Source organism: Anabas testudineus, chromosome 18 (assembly GCF_900324465.2).
Source record: "Anabas testudineus chromosome 18, fAnaTes1.2, whole genome shotgun sequence".
NCBI lineage: Eukaryota > Metazoa > Chordata > Actinopteri > Anabantiformes > Anabantidae > Anabas > Anabas testudineus.
This window is the reverse complement of record NC_046627.1, coordinates 14,902,582-14,921,358: the sequence shown is the minus strand read 5'-3', so window position 1 is coordinate 14,921,358 and position 18,777 is coordinate 14,902,582. Positions and strand designations below refer to the sequence as shown.

General features: G+C 41.3%; 2 protein-coding genes across 3 annotated transcripts; both read right to left on the bottom strand.

Moving 5' to 3' along the window:
- Window positions 1-1,092: 1,092 nt before the first annotated feature.
- lgi2a (leucine-rich repeat LGI family, member 2a) lies at window positions 1,093-5,982 on the bottom strand. The gene is made up of 8 exons (XM_026352502.1): window positions 5,785-5,982; window positions 5,468-5,539; window positions 4,849-4,920; window positions 4,280-4,351; window positions 3,954-4,025; window positions 3,685-3,854; window positions 3,340-3,504; window positions 1,093-3,247 (listed from the first exon to the last, which is right to left on the bottom strand). Exons 1-8 carry the CDS (start codon window positions 5,961-5,963, stop codon window positions 2,430-2,432), a joined length of 1,620 nt encoding a protein of 539 aa, XP_026208287.1. The 5' UTR covers window positions 5,964-5,982; the 3' UTR covers window positions 1,093-2,429.
- A 2,608-nt stretch (window positions 5,983-8,590) lies between these two features.
- sepsecs (Sep (O-phosphoserine) tRNA:Sec (selenocysteine) tRNA synthase) lies at window positions 8,591-18,424 on the bottom strand. Of its 2 annotated transcripts, none has more exons than XM_026353170.1 (12): window positions 18,295-18,424; window positions 16,880-16,995; window positions 16,509-16,663; window positions 15,621-15,739; window positions 15,188-15,346; window positions 14,760-14,913; window positions 14,537-14,639; window positions 13,697-13,826; window positions 12,934-13,025; window positions 11,178-11,271; window positions 10,936-11,026; window positions 8,591-9,173 (listed from the first exon to the last, which is right to left on the bottom strand). In XM_026353170.1, the coding sequence occupies exons 2-12, from the start codon at window positions 16,991-16,993 to the stop codon at window positions 8,933-8,935; spliced, it is 1,452 nt and encodes a 483-aa protein (XP_026208955.1). In that variant the 5' UTR covers window positions 16,994-16,995; window positions 18,295-18,424; the 3' UTR covers window positions 8,591-8,932. The 2 variants fall into 2 exon arrangements, with proteins under 2 accessions (XP_026208955.1, XP_026208956.1); XM_026353171.1 differs by having other exon boundaries at window positions 9,038-9,173; window positions 12,934-13,051.
- Window positions 18,425-18,777: the final 353 nt, after the last annotated feature.

Genomic DNA, 18,777 nt, shown 5'->3' with positions numbered 1-18,777 from the left:
CTTTGGCCCTTTCTGGTTCTCGTTTTCTGAGCAGGAAGAACAGAATAAATCTTTGCCAGCTGTTAGTTCACGCTAGGTTATGTTTCGGTGCCGGAGAAATCCGTCTGTCGCGCCGCCATATTGGTACAGGGTGCCTCGGCGTTCCGGCCAATTCAGAAATAACAGAGAACCCTAGAAAAAACATCACAGACAAAGTTATCTTACAAGTTACAGATTGTACAGTGAAAAACAAAAGTCTTTACAGTAAAGTATAAATGGAAACGTAGTGTGAGTGGTAGCCTGTTTATTTTAAGGAAACTAAAATGATTTCAATAGGACTTGTAGGTTATTTAGCTAAATTGTTGTATAGCAGCATAACTATTTGTCATCTTGGAATATGCCCCTGTCATCAGGGAAGAAAAAACCCATTCTTGGAATAACTTGGTCATTCAGTATATTCAGCTGACCTCATTCTTTGGACACATGAAGTTGCTGAACCTAGACCTGACTAACTGCAGCGGCCCCAGATCATAGCACTGCCTCCACAGGCTTGTACAGTAGACACTAGGCATGATGGGTGCATCACTTCACCTGCCTCTCTTCTTACTCTGATGTGCCCATCACTCTGGAACAGGGTAAATCTGGACTTATGACTCATGACCTTCTTCCAATGGACAGTTTTCAAACCAGTAATTTGACCCTTCTGAAACCGATTAGCATCTTAACGACCACAGGATGTGTCTTCTGACATGCTTGTTTAAGAAATGAGAAGCTACTAACAGCATCAGTAATGGTTAAATAAACCAGTTGACAGCTGAAAAATAATTATCCATGCAGTAATTATCCAGTGGGAGGCTCTTGCTTAGTTATACAATACAGGTGGTGACAGGCAGTGTGTTTGATATATTGTTCATATAAAATAGTTTTAAGATTTCAGTCGTTGTCTAGATAATAAAAGTCAATTGTGAGTTTACAAAATGTACAAAGTAGTTAATGATCATGGGCAGGGAATGAACTTTGATAATAAATGCTATAATGTTAATGGTCAATGAATGATAAATGTTGCACTCACCGTTGTACACATTTATTTGATTAAATTTACAGTATATTTTATATAGTAACATTCAATATGCTTAAAAGAAAACCATACAAAAGAATCTGCATGTTGTAAAGCTTGCATATTCCATTATGTTTTTCATACATGTCTGAGTTTGTTACTGTAGGTTCGTTTAAAAAGAATTTGGCAAACGCCACTTTTTTGAATGTCATGCTCTTGCAAGCTGCAGTAACATGTTTTCTTTTTTAAGTAAGTGCAAAGATCCATTCAAATTTGTGAGAAACAGGTAGTGGCATTGCAGTTCTTGTTTTATGTACAGTTTGTAGCTTGTAAGTCAACATTCAATATTTTAAACAAACAGAATGACAGTCTGAAAAAGCCTCTCGACTTGAGTGAATATATTTACACGAACGTTTTGTATCCTTCAGTTTTCAGACAAATTATGTCTCCAAAAGTATTTATTTGAGGCCACTGACTTCAAATTATTAAGTAGGTTATGTCTACGTCACCACTTACAGTTCCTCTGAACTAAAAAGGTACCTAAATAAGGGGATTTCTATTCATCTGTTTTTGTCTTAGAAGGCCTCAGCGATAGCCAGTCCTGAATATTTCACTTCCTAAAACAACAAACTACTCCTTTATGTTTACAGTATATAGAATAGAATCTATAGCACCTACAATAACATTTTCGCTAAACGACTACATCGTAAGGACTGCTATCTCAGCTAAGATAATTAAAGGTTTGTGCTTTCAAGACATTCCCTGTATGGAAAAAAAGCAAAGGGGTGTGATATGTCATCACAACCAGAGGGAGGCACTGTAGGTCCATCAGAACCCCAGCACTAATAAGGCAAAATACTGTTCATAACCACAGGGTTGGAGGGTATGAGGTCAGTGGTAACTACACCTGTTACATCCTCAGTCGCCCCAGATGAGATTCAAATAAACAAATAAAAGTAATATGATCTGTCTCTTAGGTCCTCGTTCATATTTTTTGGAATATAAAAACATAAGAACTGGGGATATTAAAACAAAATCTATACATCCAAGTAGCTCAAATTCTATTTCAAACATGTCCACCCTCAGGAATGTCAGCTAGATTTTTAAGAGAATACCAGCTCCCCATGCACAATTGTCAACACCCTTTGATTTATCTCATCAGTCTTTTCTGAAATGGTCTCCAAAAGCCTGAGAGCTGACGAGAAAACAGTCAAAAAAACGCTAAGAAACTACAAGGATTCCAAACACTAATCTCTAATTTGTGGCAGAAAACTAAGCAGGGTTTCATATTTGACAGTTCGCAAAGTCTGTTCTGGTTCTTTCTTTTCCCTTCACAAATGCATCTTTTCAGTGGAAGACGTTCGATTGGAGGAGGGGCAATAAGGCACAGCCCTCACAAGCTTAAGTCAATGATGATGTGCTCAAAGATCTGTGTGTTTCCCTTGAAGCTAGACGCAAACATGAAGTCCCTGCGGTCTGTGGAAACCATAGTGAAGGAGCGAGGCGCCTGGATGTACACCTCCTTGAAGCGGTCAAAGAGTTTCTTGTCATCATCCCACAGGTAGATTTGCGAGAAGGTGTAGTCACTTCCCAGAGCCAGGTAGTAACGTTCTTTGAAAGTGAATGGCTGGAGGATCATGGAGCCTCGTGAGGGCAAAGCCTGGATCTCTGCGAACTGCTTGGCACCCCAACGTAGAACCTTGGAGTCTCCGATGTAGCGCGTCATAGCCAGGTAGAGCTCCTCCTTGATTCGGAAGTGCTTCACGGCTACTACATCCTCCATGTTGGGGATCTCACCCTGCAGGACAAACTTCTGGTTGCTCCGGCTCCACTGATAGATCACAGGCACCTGTGAGCGGCTCGCCAGAATAAGGTGCGCCTTCCCATCCAAGTCTAAGAACTCTGCATCTGTGTCACGGTACCACTCATGCAGTGACTGGTATGAATAAAAACCCTTGTTGTTCCATTTGTAGAGCGTGGACAGGCCTGCTTTCGAGCTGTCAGCAATCACAAAGAACCAATCGGCGCCAATCTGGAATGCTTCAATGTCGTTGGGCTTGGAGATCTTGGACACCTCGATGTCCTGAAACTTGCTGAACCGGCTTTGGTCCTCGTCAAACTTGTAGATATGGGATCCACCAAAGAGCTGAGCCACGATGACAAACACTTCATTCTCGATGACGACTGTCTTGCACCCCACAATGGACTGACCTTAAAGGCAGGTAAGAGGAAACAGACAAGCTGAACAGAGAGATATAAAACAACTTTGTATTCGGAGACAGTTTATTAGGACATTGTCGTACCTGTGATGTTATCGTAAGTCCTGAAGTTCATTTCTATGTGGTCCCACTGGAAAACCAAACAGCTCTCTGCGCTGGGAGCAGCAATAGCCACATAGACGTCATTCTTGTAACTGAACGTGTCAACGGACAGAGACTCAGACGCCACAGACTGATGGAGGATGAAATCTGTGGAAAGTGCATTCGAAATGAAACTCTTTTGAGTCAACAAAACAAAAAGGGCCACATTAAACCGATAAAAGAGAAGAATGACACGTTTGCTCTTTGTTGCTTTCTGTGTGATCAGGGGTAAAATAGCTGAGGCCAGCTAGACTTGAGACAAGGCCAGCTGGCTCAGGTGTTTCTCACCCGTTGAGATGCACTCATCATGCAGGCTGCTCATATCGTTGAGGCGCTTGTCCTTCATGTCCTCTGGTCCGGCACACACAACATCCGACACCGTGGCATTGGTGTTCTTCAGCCACGTCATCAGCCACTTGGCGCGACAGTCGCACTCGAAGGCGTTGCCTCGCAGGTCCCTGCAGAAGAGGAGCACCGCATGTCATTTGCACAGGGACGCAGGAAGACAAGCTAGAGGCAACGTAGAAGAAGACAAATCAGCTAAGTGACAAACTTACAGCTCTATCAGTGAGTCCAGGTCACTGAAGAGGTCCCTGTGCAGGACTTTAATCTTGTTGTTTGCCAAAGACCTAGAAACAGCATCAATGTCGTTCAGACAAATGCACTGATGTAAGAAAACCATAATTCATGTGCAAGCAAATGCTAAACTAACTAAAGATTCATGTGCAGAAGTCAAAGTATTTTTAAATGTCCAAGCAACTACATAAAACTCTTCAATATAAAGACACACAGTGATTCTTCTATCACAGTTACCATAAAAACAATCAACTACTAGAGTGAGAAGATGAATATTCTACTTATTGAACAGCTTTTTGGAGCATACAAGTGAGTCAAGTCCCTGAGTCCTCTGAAGGCATATTTGTACACAGTCTCAATTTTATTACTCTCAATGAACCTGTGGAAGATAAAAAAAAAGAAAGCATTACACAGCATTCTGCCAGAACAATACAAAACAGAGGTCATTGTGCAGAATATAATGCGGTAAGGATGATTTAATTCTTGCTTTTTTACTAATCTTCCTCATAGCTAATCACATGGCAATAAAAACGCCTTCAATATATTTGTGCAAGCACTAGACATCAGTGCAGCTGTACTGTGATTCAGTCCAGATGTCAAAATGTTTGAGAGTGCCATTAAGTCAGGCGTTATGGTTGTAGTAAACTAAAAAATAAAATTTTTTTCTACTGTTTAGAACCGGAGAACCACAAGAGGGCGTACGGTTGATACTTCACTGACTGTGTTGTTCTCTTAGATTGGAGAGTGCATTTTTTAAATCTATCTCTGATTAGATCACAAGAATAAACGTATGCAACTAAGATATTTAGTCATGACACCGATGCACTGCACGTCTTTGTAGCACTTGAACTGAGGAAAGAAACTGGAGGAACTTACAGGTACTCGAGGTGTGGAAGGCCTGAAAATGCATCATCCCTTATCGTTGTTAGGGAGTTGGAATTCAAAAGCCTGTAGTGAATAATAAGATAACAGATTGATAAACTGATGGACAGACGTCGGCTGCTTATCTCAGTGAGTGTTTTATGCTTCTGCAAAACAGAACGGATGACACCGTTTTGTGATTTAGCTTTGCACAATCAATGAAGTAGCTATCACTGTTTGAGTAACAAATTAGATTAATGGACTCTGGTAAGTACACTACAGCATGGACTGCACTGAAAGCACAGCACTAGATTTTCCATTATTTATTTCCAGGTGTCCAATCCTTTTAAAAGCCTCCCCGGCTAATAGCTTTACTGTACCATGCAGCACACACACTTAAAAAGGTGCTGTACCTGAATTAAGGCACTGCACAACAGCACCTCAGTGACTGGATATGTTTGCATGAGCAGCTTATTGAATTCATGATCTTACGTACAAAAATAAAGTTTATTATGTAAGAGTAGAAGTTTACGGCCTCTGATTTGAAATATGCTTTATAATGAATGTGCCTGCATAGTTGTGCTGCAGAGTAAAAGCAGCCAATTCAAATCCAGCCAGAGAGAAGTGTCCTTACAGTAGCTGGAGAGATGACATGTGAGCAAACATGGCCTCTTTGACCTCAGAGAAAGTCCCATTGACAATACTCCTGAAAAAAGGGAGAAGCAGAGATGATGAACATGGAGCCACCAGAGGAAATAAAATGCTTTAAAGTGAAAATCAATTAGGAGAGGTTGAAAAAAAAGGGAGCCAGGACTGCGCTGCTTCCCAGTCTTACAGCTCAGACGGTTTGAATTAGAAAACACAGCTGGTGACAACTTAATAAACCCACTTCAACCTGCACGTTCAAGCATGAACAGTTCACTGAAACAGCTGGAAATGGAGGCTACTCACAAAGAATTGATGTCGTTGGGGTTGATCCTTGGCACATAGGACGACCCGACGCATATGATAGACTCCTTGGAGCAGCTGCATGTTGAAGGGCATCGGAAACCCTTCTTCGGATGGACCGGCTGAGACAGGCAGCACAGCGACACGGAAAGCAAAGCCCAAATCTTGAGAGCTGGCAGCATCTTTGTTGCCGGGCTCGCATGTGTATGTGTGTGTGTGTGTGTGTGTGTGTGTGTGAGAGAGAGAGGTTCGCTGAGAGCACCGATCGAGGCTGATGGCACCGCGCGTTTCCACCCTGCACCATGAAATGCTGCACTGGCTACCTGACATCAGCGAATCAGCAGCAGCAGCAGCAGCAGCAGCAGCTCCCCTCCGTCCACTTTCATTATTTATTAAGCGTGTGCTCCAGCACGGAGGACTGTTGGTTAAACAGCCGTGAGCCACACATGGGTAAATAAAAACACATATAAAAGGATGCTTGTTGCTGCCACAGCTGATGTGGTATAACATGGGAGATGTGCAGATCAAGCAATGCACATTTGCAGAGTTGTATAGAAATGCAGTTTCTACACAGTAAATAGTGTTTTCTAAAAATTCAGACACGCGCTTTGGCAATTTAAAACCCATTTCTGTCATATGTAGCAGTGTTTTTACAGTGTGGCTTTGTTTAAGTCTTTTGTCTTTAAATACATTGTATTAAATTATCTTTATTAAGCCACACTGTGGCCAGAAAGTCATGTTACACAAGTACTTTTTTTTTTTTCTTAAGCTTACAGAAATCTATACAGTACAGTACTGTACCCCGCCTCCATACAGAAGCTCAGAGGCGCATAACTGCAGCACCATGGACAGCGTCTGTGTGGCGGTTTATGCAGAGCATCTCTGGTGGTGGTGGTGCATGGCGTGCAGTTAAAAGTCTGTATGTACACAGAAGTCTGCATACGTATAATTGGACTTATAATAAAGAAGACACACATAAAGCATTGGCACGCTCAGATCACAGTGTGCAGCACGTTACATAAAGAAAACCTTCACACCATCATGTTGGAGAGGAAATCTGTGCTTCAACATGATGCCTTCTGCACTGCACTTTGTTTAAGTTTTCCTAATGCGCTTGCGTCTTGTTTGTGCCATTCGTTCAGTTTATCATGACTGAACTTTACCTGACAGCCACAAGTGAAAGGCCATTCGTCATGCACCAACAGCCCCGGGGTACTTTAACATTTAGAGTACAGCATCTGGATGGCGGCGATGATGGATGACAATAAACAATCATTTGGGTTTAAGGGGAAACTCTTTTGCCATTTAAACAAAAAGTGGACAATTTAAGTGTCAGCCTGATTGGGTAACGACACAGAAAAGACAATGAAATGTGCAGTGGATCTCTCTGGTTGGAGCTCTTTTTGTCTGATTTACACACTGCAGCAGGATTGATCAATAGAGAGGGGTCATTTAAGTCCAGTCCACCAAAAAAAAAAAAAAAAAAATGGTTTTAACTCTTCATATTCTCACAGCATCTTTGCAACATCAGCACCAGATTTTGGAAACGTGGCAAATTGGAGACAGGGAGTAGAGATAGAGAAGAAAAGGGAAGGGAAGAGGCTGGACAAGAAAACACATATGTTTAGTAGGAGTGCAGAGAGTGGAGCTCTCTTTGCTCATGTGAGAGAAGCATTGTGCTTCTAAAATCTAAATCTGTGTCTGATTATTTATTTCAACCTCATTTACCACAAAGTAACCAATGTTAAAGGAAACTGCTTTTGCTGAAGCCAACTGTGTTTTTCAGAGTGCTGCACTGAAGCAGCTCTGTGACAGTACAGTGTTTTTCCACTGTACTTCAATAATGGTTCAGTACAGCTCGGGAACAGCGGAGGCTTGCTGATACAGCACCCTTATCTGACTCCAGCCCACTTTCAAAATCTGCTGGGTGGATTGGTCGGAACCTGCTGTTGCCGCTGCCACACGCACGTTCTCATCCGCATAACCACGTTGGAGCTGGGAAATCAACTTATGCTGACTGTATACACAGCAATATCTGAGCACACCTGAACCCCCAACACAGCTGCACCAACTATGAAAGCCTGAGCTTTCAGTTTCGATCCGCTCTCCAGAACACGCAGCGTCTACTCGACATGCCCCAAGCTTCTCAAAGAGTCAGTCAACCTTGATCATCTACAGCAGATGATGGGGAGGGCACAGGAAGAACATGGACAGCGCTGCATCGAAATATAGATTAGTCATCAGTCAGAGAGGCTTTAGTAGGAGTCTATTTCTGTGCCTCTGGGCGCTACCTGCTCTGCTTCTTAATGACTGAGACGGGAGAGCAGAGGGGATAACGTGAAAAGACTTAAGCAAACATCAGACATGCACAAACATGGAGCAGGATTAAATATCAATTCCCTAGTGACTGAATCCAAATTAAATAAAATAGAGCATAAACATTTACTACCCATGTGTTAAGTGTCACTGTAAACACAGCACAAGTTTGTACTGGGACTAATAGTGAACGATTATTTTACTATAATCAGGAGTGACGCATGTGTGTACCTCATTGATTATCTGTTGCTTTTTCAGTTACCAAGCCGGAATATACACACGCTAATCAAATATACGAAGTTCAGATTGAGTTAATGGCTCAATGGTGTTAGTATCAGATTACAACACACAGCAGAAGACCAGGCTAAACAAACTACATTACAAAGCTATACTGTTTCATATCTCAGTGAGTGAAAAAAGACAAATGTATCCCCAAAAATAGAAAGTCGATAAAGAGAGAGAAATGAGGAGTGATAGTCGATTTCAAACTGTGGAGGCTAAAGGATGATTTTAATTTAAAATAAATGACGTTATAAAAAAAATCTACAATAAAGTTGAAACATTTTTTCATAATTGGCTTTGGTCTAACTTTAAATGTGTGCAGATTGTCCTTACAATAGTAACAATTAGCGCACCTTCACGGGGGGTTCACAAACCTACGCACAGGTTCATTGTCAGGTGCAGAACAGAAGTGTTTGATCCTATTAATAATTCTTCAGCCAGAACGATTCATCATTCAAAACAGTTCCGATCAGTGAAAATTAAGTGCAGGCAGCAGAACTTTAAACAATTGGAAAAAAAAACAACTTTGTCTACTTTGATTGATGAAATGTTCTCATTTTTGTTGAGTCATTTCCTCCTGGCTCGCTGGAGAACTACTTTCAGCCCCATTTTGCTCTTTCTTCAGAGTCTTCAGGCACCTGTCGAGCCGCTTGATGCACAGTGCGACGTCTTCCCGAGTGATGCCCACTGCTGAGGCGGCATTGAGGTAAGGCCAGGGGTACGACTCCGAGTGTGACATGAAGCCACGGAACGTGTGTCCACTTATCGTCTGCTCGTTGCCCAGTGGCACGACCCTAGAAACACAAATGAGAAAACAAAGGGGGTGTAGGACAGTAATGAAGGAGAAGAAGAAGAAAACAGTGGAGAAACTTCAAATTCAGTTCAAATTTCTTTTAAAAAAAAGGCCAATCAGACAAACAAGCAGTAAAAAAAGTCTAAACTGACAAACTAGAGTCATAAAATGATCTGACTATACCAGAGGTTTGGCTGAAATTCTACTCGTTCACCTAAAACTTGTTCGTAAGAACTCAAAAGAAATCGTAAATGGTGTCAATGCTGGCACTGAAGAAGTAACTTTCAATCCAAGCACAACTCTAAATAATTTATTTATAGCAGCCTGCGGACAGAAAAACCAGGCAGTAAACACACAACTGATATATCTTATGGGAAAATGATTTCCAAACTACTGTATTGAACATAATCGTTACCATTTCAGTTCCTTTATTCTCCTTCTAGATCTGTTCTGAGCTCTGCTGATGCTTTGGGAGAGGTGCGTCCCAACCAAAACAATGCAGGTACAAGGCATTTTGTTAAAATTAAATATTAATAAAAACTTTAAAGAGCACGTTTCATTAAGGAAGCTCATTTTTTAGCAGGCTTGATCCGGCCAGATAACCGCTGAGTGCGTGGAACAAGCTCTGCCTCCCTTCAATCCAAGCTTCCAAGATCCTTACTGGAAGCATGTTGGAAGCTTATTTGAGAAAAGAAAGGGTCATATATCGAGTGATATATTACACTGTGCTGCATTATCAAGATACTAAAACCTGAAAATGAATCAGAGGTGGGTATGAAACGGGAACTTTTAAAGTGTAGTTAGTTTCAAACTCTGCAATACTGTAAACAAAATACAAGTGTCTGAAATCTGGCACCACTGTCAGCACAGCTTAGACTCACTTCAATGTGAAACCAATCATTGGCTAGGTATGCGAACTGTAGAAAGAAATGTGGTGTAATAATATGTAGGTATCAGTTAATCTGGCTGATTAGTCATATGAAAAGCGTCAGGTCCCTGTCACAGTACTGACAGCCAGCAATACGAACACTGCACTTCATAATGATTCATTAGATGCTGCTAAACGTGTAAGTATGCTCCTGAGTCACAAGGAGAAGAGATCTGAGTTAGTGCCACACTTTGACCTTGGAAAAATGTCGAGTTGAAGAAAGCAAAAGAGGCGTAAGGAGGGCGTGCAGGGTATTTTGTTGATGCTTTTTTGCATTCAAATCCAGTCTAAAGAAAGTAAATATGACAGAATGACCCAAATAAATCATTCACTGTGGCTTTGTAAAATATTTAGCAGGTCCCGCATGCTTGGTCTGAAACTACTAAAGGAAGAAAAACAAAAAACAAATATAAGTTCAGCATTTTTGCAGCTAGTAATGACTGATGCAGGAGGAAATAATAAAGAATTTACAAATGCTTCTCGCTACAGCTAAGGAGAAAACAGCAGGAACATGGTTGTCAAAGGTGCATCAGGGTTTGTGCCTGTTGTCCCAGCGGAGGCATCAGTCTGTGGATTGTAATGAAAGCATTCTGGAAAATTAGGATGGGCGGTCTAATCATCTAAAGTAGTTTCTGCCCCGACATATTCAGCAGATCCATCTGTCTGATTGCTGATTCTCACTAAGCGCTTTGTTTGGCAGCACACAGCTCATCCCCTCTGTTTTTTGAGGATATGAACAAGCACATATTCCTCCTCCGCTCCTTCAACCCTCCCCATGTTTCCATTTCAGATTGTGGTCCAAACTGTGTCCGTGCCCTTTCCAAAGTTTTCGTACCTGGCTCCCGACACTTGTCGGGTGAACAGCATGGAGCCCAGCTGAGTCACTGCCTTGTCGCTCTCGGCCTGGAGACAATCCAGAGACATGGCTGGAGGAGGGAGATGCCGCACCCAGGCACACAGGAGGAGATCAGACGAATATACAGGATTAAAGAAGTGAAGCAGAAGTGCAAAGTCCGAGAAACGGACCTCCAGCATAGAATAGTCTGTGGATAGTGTGCTCCATGATTACAATCTTACCCAGTGAAATGGGGTTATGTGGGGTGTGAAGCAACCTCTCCTTGTGTGCAGAGGCCAAACTCTTGAGCTCCTGAGCCAGGAAGGAATAAAGCTCCTGCAGGCCATGTAGACACATGGAGAAACAACATGGAGAGACAGAACAAGAGGGAGCAGAGGCCACACAAAAGAACTATAAATAGTAGCACAATGCTTCTCTCACACACTGCCACAGCCTTATTTTAGCAGCAGTGGCGGCGGCAGCAGCAGCCTGGGTTTTATTGCTTATCAAGCAAATCTACCCACAAGCTGGCCGTTCCACGTTCCACCCCCCTCCTCAGCAAGAACCAATGTGTCCACTTACTCTCCATCTCTGCCCAGTATCTTTGCTCGCATCACACATCCACCCTTTGGGATTAATTAGAGAAGCAGGGGATGAGGAACACAACTTTCTGTGCGAGATATTAAACGCTGCTATCTTAAGAAAAACAACACAATAAAACGCTGATAAAGGGTTTAGCTCAGGGTCTCAAAGCAGAATGATGGATATAGAACGCAGATGTTATGGGACCAGGCCAGGTGGGGAAGCTGCACAACAACAACAAATCGCAGTGTTTTGTTGCTGGCTACTGGCGCCAAATTCCCCAGTGAAACATCACACAGTGAAGGACCTGCTCTCTGCAACAGTGGGCGTGCATGTGTGTGTGTGTGTTTTGTCAGCGCACTCTGCTGACTCATACTTTCCAAACGTGAAAGCATCGAGAAGGAAAATATTTTCTCTGTCATGAGCCCTTTGGATGATGTCAAGTGTCTCTAAGTGTCGCTTGTTGTCTAATAACAAAGGACGACTTGATAATTCGATGGGGTGGGGTGCTCGTGGTGATGAGTGCATGACTATGGCTCCGCAGACAATAAGAGTGTGTGTGTGATGACTGAACCCCGTCTTTACCAAAACAATATCATAATAAGTTATTTTCAATATTGAGGCATTTTCTAAAATGGTTTCATGAAACTCAACAGATGAAATGTCTGAATTATTTACAGCTTCTGACCCCTAGTGGGGGTGGGAAAGTGAGGAAATCACTCCGTTCTGCAGACACTATGGAAAACTGGTCCTGTGCATTAATTATGCATAACCCGGACCAGGAGAAATCAATACGCCTTTATGATGCGAGGCCAGAGGAATTTCCTAGATGTACATTTCTGCTATGGAGCCATTTTTACACTAATGGCTCCATACTAACTTTAGGCAGAGTCGTATTTATCGTTCTATTTATTGTCATTTGTGAAAAAGTCCCACCTTTAGCTTGTCAAAGTGAGTCTTCCTGAGGCCTGAGCATCAAGAGGAACAGATATAGTCCAGCACATTTACAGCACATTTATGGTACAGCAGTTCAGAGGTGTGCGAATGCTGCAGTGCCTACTGTCTGAAGAGGGGGGATGCTGCATTGTGAGCAACTCTGCTTTAAAGCAGCCAGCCACCAGGGGATGTATTCTAAAACTTCATGATCAATTTTATCTTGTGATAGCCCACTCCTCCCTCTACAAAGCTCTTTCCTCCTCAGTCTGACTGCAGGTAACGCACAAGGCTACACCCTAACATGTTGACACAGCAAGCACGGGAACATTTTCAGCTCGACTGTAATGCATGACCGACACTGCTGCAGTGCTGTTACACCAGTCTGCATTGTTCTTGTCATACCATCCGAGAGCATCCGGCACATATCACACCCTACCTCAAGTATGTGTTGAACTATCTTTAGCCGCGGCACGCTCTCACCTTTCTCTCTGACAGGAGCTTCTTGTAGCCTTTGGCTCCCAGAGTGAGAAGGGTAATGAGGACGTCGAGTGAGGGCGACGCTGATGCTCGACCTGGACGCAGGAGGGCCATGAAGTGACTTGTTAAAAAAAGAGTCTGCTGATTGTAGGTGTTAACATCACACAAACTCTGTATATCAACAATAAAATAAGCATCAGAACCATTGAAGAGTGTGAAGGTGAAGCAGTTTTCTGTGTGTGTGACTCCTGCTCAGAACAGGCCTGACAAAAAAAAAAAGAACACTTCAGATTGTAGAAGTCAATGATGGCAGCTAGGGCTGGGTATTGAATTTCTAACGCTGTAATCAGAAACTGTAAAGTATCAAATGCTGGCAGAAATTGCTTGATCAGATCATTTGTCTTGTTTACTAAATGTGGGGATTTATTAATAATTCTGATTTTATTCTATATTTTTGCCAAAGTCTGGTTCAGGTCGCTCTTTTCAAAACATAGTTTTTCCTGAACACTTTAATTACTTGAAGAGCAGTGGAGATCAAAGCCTGGACTAGTTTTTCCACTGTGGAGATCTCCTTTAAACCATTTTCATAACCTAAATCCTCTTTTCAATTAATTCCTTAATACCCATACAGGAAAGGTAGGAGAGATACACTGATCAGGCATAACATTTAATCCTGTGGTGGACGGGGGTCAACATAAGCACACATACAAGTCTGTATAAACATGCACTTACAAAAATATCTCGATATAAATACACATTCACTCACCTGGGTACATCTTGCTTATCTCCTGCACGAAGGGTTCATCAAACCCTGCGATTATGGCACCACCTACTGGAACCATGAAGTTCTTGTCCAAACTCTGAACAAAGGCATCGATTCTTCCTACACGAGCTCCCTGATGACAGACAGTATAAGAAGGACTTCAGCAGCCAACGACCATAAAAACAGCTTCAGACAATACTCTTTGAAACTTTGTTGTGAATCAATAAAATTGACATATTTTTAAAAACCTGTTTTTAGAGATGTTTGTAAATGTGCAGATGCAAAGCTGTTATGACAATGAAGGCACGCGGTGAGAAGAAAAGACGGGAACCTTTTGGAATGTCAAGGTTTTCTGCATGTATTTGTCATAAAACACTATCTGATCATCTAAGTCAACATTAATAACAAATTATGATGCCTAAAATAATAACACAAAAATATTCTGATCCTTAATGTTGTTATTAAGACAAACCATAAAAAAATCACAGTGCTAGAATTTCTAAAGTCTGTGACATCACTTTGTAACACATTTTAGCTTTTTGTATTCGTATTCTTCCTGTGCTGAGCAAACTCAAAACGTTTGGAGTGTTTTTTTGTCAGTCAAAGTAGCTCCAGTCCACACCTTCATACTTTTTCCACTTGCACCGTGAGGTTTTTCATAGTTGTTCTCAGTAAATACATGAAAGATGAGAATTTGTTTTTGTGTTTTTTCTGTGGGTACATTTGAAATTTGAAAAGGTTTTCTTGCCACTGTATTAGAAACTTCATAGTTTTATGTAGAGCACAAGTATTCTACTGCATAAAAATAAAATCAGAGCTGGACTGAGGAGGAGTTGTACCTACTTGTTGTATTAGATGCATGCATTTGGACGACTGTACTCCATACGCATTGTTAACTATATGTGGAATATTATATTTGGCACACATAGCGGCCAGCTCTTCAATCCTGCAAGGCAAGATAACAAACAAGTACAAACTAATGTAACAACTTTCTCTAAATGTCTGAAGGTAATCTTGTTGTGACAGTTAGAAAAGCCTAAGGGCTTAAATTAATAACTTCTATTACCTGTCAGGCACCCGCGGGGCGAAGCAGGACGTTGTTGAATGAACGCACAGGATGTTTTCGGCTCCAAGTTCCTCAATCTTGCGCTCAACTGCTTCCAAGTCTGTCCGCAACTCATCACCTTCAAGAGCATTCTCCACAACGACCGGTTCAAAGCCTGATAAAACATTCAAACAAGCAATAGACAGCAAATGCCAGCTGGCGTGATTGTGCATGTTTCTAAAAAAAAAAAAAAAAAAAAAAAAAGCACAATATGTCATCATATAATTAGTTTAGTTAAAAAGCTTTCACATGGCACCATTTCAGTTTTTTTTTTTTTTTTTTGAGTGTCACAAACTATTTCTGCCTGAACATGAGCTGCAGCCATACTTCAAACACCAAACTAGTCTGTGAGTGGGACACAACACCAGATACTATTGTTGTATCATCACCTGCTGTGATCATGGATTTGAAACAGGACTTCTGGTCGATGCGAGGCCAAATGATGTAGCGAGCCTTGGGTCTCCGATGACGGAGGGTCAGGAAGCACAGAGTCAGGCTCATTCCTGTTGCCATAGGAACTACAAAGCAGCTCGCCACGCTCCGAACCCCTGTTGTCCAAAAGAAACAATTGTTTTTTTTACTTCAGTGTAAAAATCCAGTTTCCAAACTTCTGAACAACTTTATCTGATGATATAAAATATGTTACGGAGCTGCATTATGGGAAATGTAGGATTCTCCGCTTCTGATATTAATTATTAAATTAATATGATTAATTATATATTAATACAAAGTTTTAAAATTATAACAATAATTTGTAACAAATAATTCATGTTTTTAACAGGTGTAATACTATTTGTTTGCATGATAACACAAGATACAAACCTGCAATTTTCAAGATGTCCAACACGACTGAGTTGGTAAGCTTGTTAAGAAGACTTGATCCTGCAGCTTTGGGCTGAATAGCAGCGATGTCGCCGGACCGGCCTATGCCATGGATCAACCTACATAAAACAGCTGAACGTTACAACACGAACCGTTAAAACAAGTTCCTAAACTTTGTGTGCAAATATAATTTTTCTCAAATTTGGTTCCTAGTGGGGATTTGTCTGACTGGAACTTAATCTGCTGTATAGAGCCCCACCAATACAGTGACATGTGTGATTTCTAACATGTCACAGATTTGTCAGGTTGAGTGTTTATGTCAGACAATAATAAGCAGAAATTGTAATAATAATAATACAAGCTTTGAGATAACTATTTTGCAATAGTCAGAGATTATACATAGCTTTTCATTCTTCTTCATATGCGTTTCTCAAACTATAATGTACGAAAACAAAATAAAGGGAACACATAATTATTCCAATGTAAGTTCAAGCTCCTCACTCCTCTGGGATATCAACCTGTCCATTTAGGAAGTAACACTTATTGTGAATTAATTTCACCTGCTGTTATGCAAATGAAACAGACAACAGGTGGAAATTAGAGGAAATAAGACAACTCCTGTAAAGCAATGGCTCTGCCAGTGGTGGCCAGAACCATTCCTTGTCTTCCCTCTCCATTTAATGTGTTTGTCTGGAGCTTTCACTAAATAGGAGTTCGTTTAATTATTGTGGTGAAAACTTTAACACAATGGGACTTTCTACAGAATTAGTATTCTCAATTGGTCATTTTAACCTTGAGTTAAATATATTTTGCACTCAGGGGAAAAAAAGCACAATTTCAAAAGTGGCACCAGTCAAACATACAAAAATATGAATGCCAGACTTGAACCTGTAATGTCGTCTAGCCACGAGGCTGGACGCCACGCGACCTTCCCTCTCTCCTACTCCACAGTTCCCGAGGAAGTTATTGCTGTCCATCACAGCCAGCTCATTAAGGAAGAGCTCTATGGTGCTCTCGCTCCATCCCTCCTCAGGACATTTCCCCTGCAACCACCCCACACACACACACACACACACACACACACACACACACACACACACACACACACACACACACACACACACACACACACACACACACACACACACACACACACACACACACACACACACACACACACACACACACACATTAATATGAAACTGGATGCATCTGCAGTGACTTTGAGGAAACCTAAAGGCAGATGTTGCTGACCTTACCTGCTCCAGTAAAAGTCTGATGAGCTGCTCATGGCTCCGACGTGCCTGAGACCCCTGTCGAATGTAGGAGGGCAACACGATCTTCTCACTCAGGGTGAAGTTTTCACTGTTCATCTCTGTCAAACAGAGCAAAATGTTATTATTAGATGACAGGTCTAATGTGTAATGTTAATGTCTTGTCAGTACAGAAACACAGTCTAAGAGCAAGGACAAAGAAATTAGAATAAATTGGCTTATCCTTTTCAGTAGTGACTGATTTTACCTTATCACAAAAAACAAGTCCAGTAGAAAAAAATGCATCAGCCCTCAAAAATAAAGCCCAGCTGAATTTTAAGTTAGTTGTATTTTACTTAAAGGGTTCAAGTTTAATAGTCATTAGGATCCCACACTGGGAAACATGGGGAATAAAAGGCTGAATAGCTTGTATTTTTATTTATGTTTTTTTCTCTTATGAGTTACTTAAAGTAAAATATTAACTTGGTGAGGTGCCACTTTCACCCTATCTATTCTTCTCTTGATCAGAAATGGCTATACCACACAGTAAAAATGGCTATACATCTCCAGGTTACTTGCTTGCACTAGAAATCCTGCTTACCCTATGCCCAGACATAATTTAGCAGCACACTAGGTTACAGTGGCTCCACTTGATGCACAGGTTCAGACATCAAGAAGAGGGAGACAACCTGGATCAAAATGATCGAAACCACAACTCACCCAGAACTAATTGAAGAAGTCCATTTATATCTAAAATGAATGTTAATTTACTGTTGTTATTTTATTGCCTTTGGTGTAATTTGAACCATTTATTTTCTGTTGGTCCCTTGTGATTAAAGCCTTCACAGGTTATTTTTGCTTTAACAACACTTGATGATGTAATAGATGTGCACATGAATGTGCTGGTTTCAACACAGCTGTGTTTGGGTTCAAAGTTGACAAGACAACCTGAGGAAGGCTCAATAATACTACATGTTGTCGAGCAGGAGGGGTGTGTGGGACTAGTACATGCTAGTGCACTGCTGCAATCTTTGTCAGGACAATGTTTTTCTGAGATTTTTCATTTACTTGACAAATAAAGTCAAGTAATGTCGCATGTTTCACTGGCACCTGTCAAGCTACAGAGTACTAAGTACCTTAACCGAGGTTTAACATCAGAGCATCAAGAGAAGCAGAGGAAGAACCCAACTCATTTCATTTATTTACTCAAGTACAAATAGTTTAAAACTACTGACACACAGCGTGAAACTGCGTCTGCACTACAGAGTTGGCTGTGAGCATGGCTCCAGTTTAATAAACACTGTTCACATTAGCAGCGAGGTTGCTAGCAGCTGTGCTAAGCTAACGTTTCCACACGAAGAAAAGAGCGCACACCTGCTAAAGAGCAGTTTTGGTTAAATGACACTCAAATGTCTCCTTACCTCTCCGTGACACTGTGTGTGTGTGTGTGTGTGTGTTTCAGACTGATAAACCGTGTGTCAACAGGTACGAAGACACACGCTGCAGCGGCCGGAGGAGGAGCAGGCAACAAGGAAGTAGAGTAGACGCCGAGCGACGTCACGGAGAGTCACATGACCAGCGCTCTGCGGTCATGTGACTCTCCGTGACGTCACCTGCGTTCACTGCTCAGTTCCCAATCAATGTGAAAAAGTTATATTAAAAAAACTAAATGTGAAGTCATTTTATAAAAATTATATTATACTTCTGTAAAACATGTTTATTTAAACATTACATTTAAAATGCTAATCAGATGTGAGTCTACAGGTATTTGTTTTATTACTAAATCTAAAAAACAAAAGCAAAAACAAAACTTTGAAACAGACAAACAACTAGGCTACTACTACTAAAAATAATATATTTATAATTTATTATTATGCTTCAGAGCTTCTGGAAAGGTGACTGAC